Source organism: Nematolebias whitei, chromosome 13, assembly GCF_014905685.2.
Source record: "Nematolebias whitei isolate Nwh7 chromosome 13, NemWhi1, whole genome shotgun sequence".
Taxonomy (NCBI): domain Eukaryota; kingdom Metazoa; phylum Chordata; class Actinopteri; order Cyprinodontiformes; family Rivulidae; genus Nematolebias; species Nematolebias whitei.
In genome coordinates this window covers 17,206,650-17,214,226 of record NC_056510.1, presented here as the reverse complement: position 1 = coordinate 17,214,226, position 7,577 = coordinate 17,206,650, and the positions used below count along the sequence as shown (strand labels likewise).

Genomic DNA, 7,577 nt, shown 5'->3' with positions numbered 1-7,577 from the left:
TTTTCACATTTTTCAGATGATCGTTCACAAAACCATCTATCAAATTCTAAAATAAAAGTTGCCTGTCAGTGGAGAAGCTTTATAAAAGAATGTGTAGAAATCCATTATGCACAAATCAGTATGCTCCTGCCTCAGAGCTTACGTTTCAGCTGCTCTGCTTGACATAAACTAGCCGCAGCTCGTTTCTTGATGACGCTCATCATCTTCATACATGTTCAGAAGAGTTAAATGCTTTTCCCCTGGAATGCTTCTTATCTCTCTTTGCTGGATATTTACTGTGATTGCAAGAAACAAACCAATACAAAAAACACAGTGTGTGTCACATTTAGTTTTTCAGTGGCGACCAGAGCTCTTTGTTTTGATCGATGTGTCCACTTTGATTTTTCAGGTATGGCGGCTTTGCTTTTGGCATGCCTCTCCCGCCTGACTTGAAATTGGACGTTACTGAAGTGCCCCAAAACCGCACGCTGTCCAAGGTAACTCTCTTCCTTGCTGCATGTCTAATTATCTCATGAAACGCTGTACTGATGAGTTGTTAAAAGTTAATATATGGTTTCCCAGTTAAAGTCTTTTGGCTGCAAGATTAATATTTGCAGATGGAGCTGGATTGTTGCGCCATCAGTGTCATCATAAATATTCTTTACTGCAGCAATTGTGCTTTTCTTTCCTGTGTGTAAATGTTTCCAGATGGAGATGTCTGAATCTCTCTGCATCCTTTATATTTAAGATTTTTTTGATCTTAAGCTAATGTTTGATTTTACGGTTGTAGGTTTGGTACAACCCTGAGGGTCACCACACAATGCCAGCATACCTAAACAGCCTCAACAACATCATCCTGCGCTCCAATATCCCTGCTGATAAAGATCCACAAAAATATTGTAAGTTTATTATAATTAAAACACTTCAAAGAAAACTTTCAGGTAAAGGGCATCGGTACTGACATTTAATTTTAATAACAGTCAGTATTACTCTTGTGTTCTCTTATCCTTTTTTAGATATTTCATTATGTTGGAGAAGGTATATTGATATTTTTGCTGGAATTATTTGGTATTCCTTTAAGCAAAAGCATGTCTTTGATTTTTGAGATATCTGCATTAAGAAGCTGCAGCTTGCATGTTTTAGTGCCCGAAATATATAAAAAAATACAGCTTTAAACAACGTGTTTACACATGAATCATTGTGCTAGATTTAAGCCAGGGGGTGCTGCGTGTCTTTACACTAACAGCACTATGCATGCTGAATACTAATTTGCTCCATTCAGAGGGGAACTATGCTGAAGAGAAGCAAGGCTGGCCCACGTTCTCAGTTTTTGTTTCGGCTCTGAGCAGCACCCTAACCATCTGGCCCCAAGCAACAGTACACAAATGCACACATGCACAAATGTATGACATGAAAAGCTCATACAGACATACAGTGCAAGCACAGGAGAACAGACACGCATGTTAATCAACTAGTACATGCTAGAACTGCTCCAGGGTGTGCAACGTGTGCAACCATTTAAATGCTACTAGCCGTGGTGGAGGTTTACATGGGGGGCAGATCCAGAGATATTATTTTCCAAGGCGACCAGTTTATCTATCGAGGCTTTTTCTCTAACCTTTGTTTTGTGTGCTGCAGTGGCAACGGAGGGTCAGAAACCTTTAGATGTCATCGACAAATTGTTTTTTCACTCCAGTCTTGCAGTTTTTCTGAATATAACCACCCACTGTTGCAGATGCACCACCACACTCCAGTCTGTCAGTCTCTGCTGTCACAACTACAGATTTTGATCACTTCCCCTTGGAACTTTGTTTTTGTACTGGATGACTTTCTGTACTGGAGAAAAAAATATACATTTTCTAAGCAGTTTATCAACCTGCACTTAAAGGAATGAGATGAAAAGAAACCCTTTTCAAATGCTTATAGACAATCTTATTCTGATTCCAAGTCCAAATAATGATCGTAAACATGATGAAAAAGTAAAACCATACAGGTTTTAACATCTAAAGTGATTTTTTTACAGACTGTTGATCCAAATGAATATTTTAGTTACACTATATGTACACAATTACAGTACCTGATAAAAGTAGCCTTAGCTATAGTTGTATTTTAGCAAGAAATATACACACATATGCAAAATCTTCCCTCGAGATTTTTTTAATCAAGTTCAAGGTTCAAGTTTCTTTATTGTCTTTCGCATCACATGTAGTACATGAGGTGGAACAAAATTGTGTACTCAAGGTCCCAGTTACACCCAAAAATAGCAAAAATATAAATTACCAAGAAAAGAAACAGTATACAAGGATCTAAGATATTCACTACACAATTTTTTTTTTCTTTCTGCTGCTCCCTGTTAGGGGTCGCCACAGCGAACTAAGTTGCACAAAGACTTGGCGGTTATTTTTTACGCCGGATGTCCTTCCTGACACAACCACAGCCCAATGAGCTACCACAGCCCTCTGTGTGGAGCAGAGAGCTGCTATCTAGGACACTCGGAGGAACAGATGGTGGGGGTTAAAGGCCTTGCTCAAGGGCCCAGAGTGGGACGAATTAGGGTGGGGGCAGGTGTGGGTGCTTCACCGGCCTCACCCATATTTTTTTATTTTGTCGGTACCGGAACTTGAACTGGCGATCTTCCGATCACAGGCCCACCTTCTCTAACCTCTGCGCCACCACTCCCCTGGAGTTCACTACACAATAATAATGTAATATAATACAGTATATTAAACAGCAGCCTGAACATGAGTCTTTTGTGAGCAGATGATTATGAACACAACAGCTTAAAGGCAAGAAATCAGCATCATGGATAAACAACAGCACAGTTAAAGTGACATTTACCAATTAAAGTGAAATTACAGTGATTTTTCTGGTTAGGGATTCATGAGTCTAATAGCCTCAGGGTAGAAGCTGTTCCTCAGTCTAATGGTTCTAGAGTTAATGCTCCTTAATCTCCTTCCTGAGAGGAGCGGAACAAACAGTGTGTTTACTGGGTGAGTGGGGTCCTTCATGATGCAGGTGGCCCTCTTCCTGCATTTGGAGGTGTAGATGTCTGTGATGGTGGGGAGACTGACTCCAACAGACGTCTGTGCAGCCTTCACCACTCTCTGCAGAGCTTTTCTTTCTGCAGCTGTGCAGCCTCCATGCCACACGTTGATGCTGGAGCACAGGATGCTCTCCACTGCACACCTGTAGAAGGAGGTGACTGAGCTTCCCAGACCAGCTCGCCTCAGCCGTCTGAGGAAGTAGAGTCTCTGATGAGCTTTCTTGATCAGGCTGGTGGTGTTGCTGCAGCTGAGGTTGTCATTCATGTGTACACCTACATACCCAGGTGTCAATAATAAAAGCATTTGCTCAACGTTTCGACTTATATGTTCTTTAGCAAGGCACTGATCAGAGGAAATGTAAACAAACAAACAAACAAACAAAAAGGAGCAGTTTATGTCTGTGAGTGTCTAGAAGTCCATGAGAAAATAATAAAGTAAATTCAATTCTCTCTGTGCGCACTGGCAAATGAAATCATCATGCTCTATATTTTCCAATTGACTGTGTCCCAGGCTAAGAGAACATCATAGTTCATTTGGTTTCTGTGCTGAAAAATCACTTTTGTTCTGTTTATCAAATTTTTTTTTTTTGCCTTTTTTTTGCCACTGATAATATAATACCCTGTTTCTTTCTATTACAGCAATTTCAGTTTCCAGCCACCCCTATTTTGGCCGGAGGGATGATGAAGATTCAATGTAAGAACTATTCTCAATATTCTTTTGCTGATTTGCTGGCAAACATATAACAATATGAATAATAAAAGAATGGTGTGTTATCATTTTAATTGGAGTAAATATTTCTAATTTACTCAGATCACTATGAATGATGATGGGTGTTGTTTGCCTGACCTGAGATAGTTTATAGAGCCATCCTATTTTTCTGCTTCTAGCCGTTAAAGTCAGGCTGGATTTAGTGCTGTAGGATACATGACAGCAGTATTTACCCCATATTTGATTTTCTAAATGGATTTCTCTGAGCTTACTCTATTGATCTGAGTCCCAGTGTAATGAGTGTTTATCTTGAAGGTGGCACTGGGGTGGATTGATTTTCCTCAACTTCCCCATATTAGGTTATTAAAAATGCTCCACGTCTTGCTTTAGAGGCCAAAGAGTTGACGTTGCATATATGTGTGCATGTATGCAAACATGTCTGTGTTCCAACGGATCAAATCAAATCCACCTGATAGTGGATTGCAGTCATTTTGTAGCTCAGTGAAGGTTCTTGTTTTCCAGACCCATAATTGCCCTAACTGATTCATTTTTATTTATCGCCAGTTTCTCCTCATTGGCAGGTCTTTTGCTGTAGCCTCCTGCGATGCCCCTGCAGCTGCAGTTATACATTCAACCTCCTTCTCTGTGGGGTGATACTTGGCTTCCTCACTACATATATTGATTTGGCCCTTGCTCTGTTAAAAACACGGCAGATGTATTCCTTAACATGTCTTGATTCTCGCCATGCTGTAGCTCTGCCCATGGGAAACGTTTCTAACGCTATCTTGGCTGCACTGATAACAATCCTGCTCTGTAGCTGCTGCTCCTGGCTTTCTTCTGTAGTGAGTGCTGCCCTGAAACACCCACCACATGTCCCTCTCTGCTGTTCCCATTCCCCTCCCTATCGGTCACTCTGCCAGACTCGTGCTCTCCTCGGCCTCGTGCAAGATATTCAGTCTGCTTTGTGGTGTTGTCACCCTGCTGGAGGAAATTAGTGATTGTGAATCATGTCTGAAACAAGATAGAAAGGAGGATGAACCACTTTTGAACCCCATGCATTGAGAAACAATAGGTCCAAGCTACAAAAAGATTTCTGGGGTTTAATTTGGACAATGTTTCAATCTGATTTTTGTTGTTGCTGAAGCATACTCATTCTTTTCAGCAACATTATTAGTTATTGTTACTTTTGTTGGAAATCACATCAGTAGTTTGAATGAATATATTAGCAAGGGTTGCTCAACTTTTTTGTGCAAAATGTACATTTTTCTACTAGTGTTATAGTCAATACCACCTAACCCTAGACCAAGTCAAGATCAAGACCAGAGTGTACCGAGACCGACCAAGACAAGACCAAGACTTTTAGGGTCTAAGACCAAGTCGAGACCAAAACTGAGGGAAGGCGAGGCCAAGTCGAGACCTCAAGTCTTGGAGCTCAATCTTTTCACAAATTATCTGGCTTATACCATCACAAAATTGTGAGTTTTAACAAATTTGTAAAAAACATATAACTTTTATAAAAATATGTTTTTTTTTTATAAAAGTTACATACTGCAATTTTAAGTTTGCTTTTGAATTAATGTATCAGCTTGGCAAAGAGCCACATTATTGCTTAGATTTGAATCAGTAAGTTTTGCATCCAATAAAAGCAAGGATGTTAACAAATAAACTGGACAATATTCTGGCAATTTAATTATATTTCCACAGTTGTGGTCTTGACTGTCTTGAAATAAAAGCCCGAGTCCTCAATGTTCGAGAACAAGACAAGACTTAGACCAAATGTGGTCAAGTCCAAGATGAAACGGACACCATCAAAAAGTGGTCTCAAGACCGGTCTCGAGTACTACAATACTATTTTCTACATAATCCTGCCCATCCAAGTGCATTGACTCATTTGAGCTGGCTGCTGCCCCCTCAGCAGTATTACTGGAAATAAAGAGGCAAACCATAATAATACATTCCATATAAATATAGTTGAATGGTGATTATTCCAGTAAATGACACTTAATCACATCATCTGTATGATCTTTTCTTCACAGTGTTGAAGGAGTGCTCCAGATCCTCGTGGCTGTGTGTGTGCTGACAGGGTTTTCCATTACGACTGCCAGCTTCGCCATCTATGAAGTCATTGAGCACAACAGTGGGTCAAAGAGGCTCCAGCACATTGCTGGCATCAGTGAGACTTTCTACTGGACTGTGAACTTCTTCTATGACATGGTAACATCTCACTAAATTGGCTGAATGCAACTAAAACCTGCATAACCAAAAAAAAAAAAAGAGCAATATGATTGTAGGTGTTGACTTTTTAGTTTTTTAGCACAGCTGTTTATTCATAATTTGTTCCTTATTTAATTTAGTTTTAAAGCATTTACACGTTTGTCCTTTTCTTCACAGGTCATTTATTTGGTCCCAGTGACTCTGACCGTCTGTGTGATCGCTGCTTTCCAAATTCCAGCATTTACCGAGCAGCAGAATTTGGGAGCTGTCACCCTCCTTTTTGTGCTCTTTGGGTCAGTATTTTGGGCAAAAGTTGAAATCAACAGCAGTTTATTTGTTGCATTATGCATATGTTTTGTTTTTGGTGTAAAATTTTGGACCAACTTGTATATGATGACAAATCAGGCCACTGTTGAACAGAAAATTTGAATAATCAAAAAGAGAAAAAAAAAGCCAGAGCAGCTTTGAACCTAATTGTTAAAAAAGAGCATTTTCCTACAGTTTAATAGGTACATCTATCATTTTGTCAGTTGTGACTTTTTTCTAACTGACCTGTAATGCTTAAGACCATGAATGCATCTCTCAAAAATACCCAAACTGGCAGCAAAATACTGTATGAGACAAACATCGCTAGTGTGTGGACAAAATCATTGTTAAAAAACTGCTTTGACTCAAACCAAAAGTTTAAGGCTGTATTAAGCTTCTGGGGTTATTTTTGTCCTCACTGTGTTGAACAGTTTGTGAAAGGCAGAGGTCTGCAGAGTTAAATAAATTCACTTTATAACTAAAGTAAACTGCTCATGATTATAGAGTGCACGATTCACATGGTCTGTGATTTTCACCGTTTCCCAGTGAAAACAACAACAACTCCAACACTGTCAAACTTTACTTAAATTACTTAATAATATTATCATAAATCACATCTATATGATGTTTGCCCAGCGGCTAGTTTGGCTAAATTTAATTAGAAGGATTTTTTTAGACGAATTAGGTCAGACTGGGCCTTTTCATAGAGCAGCTAAATAAAGTGCAAACAGTTCCTGCCCAAGGACTTCTGATCCAACAGCGGTAGTTAACAAGAATAGGAATCAGTTGGAGGTCAGATACATATCATTTATACAAATAAACTAAAAGGATTGACGGCTCATAGATTACTGCTTCATGTTATCAACCTGCGCACCATCCTCCATATGAACAAAATATCCAAAGAGTTTTGTTGGCAAATAGTATGCAAGTCAGTAAAAAAGGACCTTGTGTTTTCCACTGAGGATACTCCAATGTTCTTACATTTACCGCAGCCTTTCCTCACATATGCTCTGGGATTTCTTGTCTCTAATGGGTGTTTATGTGTGTGCTACGAGGTTAAATTTCAGCACAGAGCATACGGAGGCTGCTGCTGTTCAAATGTAAACACAGATCTTTTTTTTTTATTATTATTCCTTCTGTAGACAGATGGCATCAGAACTGAAAGGCTGATATAAAAATCACTCTTGACATGTCTATCCCATTTGAGCCAAAGACTTTAGAGCTCTAAAACAGGGATGAGGAAGCAACAGAGCTTACAGTGTAACTGTGATAAGGGATAGCTGCCATCTCAGAAGGTTTTTAAATCAATCAGACAGCAAGATTGAG

At 39.4% G+C, this 7,577-nt stretch overlaps 1 protein-coding gene across 1 annotated transcript in view; it reads left to right on the top strand.

Annotated features, from left to right (window-relative positions):
- The window catches only part of abca12 (ATP-binding cassette, sub-family A (ABC1), member 12), a gene marked incomplete in the record, with an annotated part of 77,400 nt that overhangs the window by 59,202 nt on the left and 10,621 nt on the right, over nucleotides 1-7,577 (top strand). The window contains 5 exon segments of the mRNA XM_037686141.1: nucleotides 389-476; nucleotides 770-878; nucleotides 3,662-3,716; nucleotides 5,768-5,945; nucleotides 6,123-6,356. Of these exon segments, the coding sequence (XP_037542069.1) occupies nucleotides 389-476; nucleotides 770-878; nucleotides 3,662-3,716; nucleotides 5,768-5,945; nucleotides 6,123-6,356 (664 nt within the window).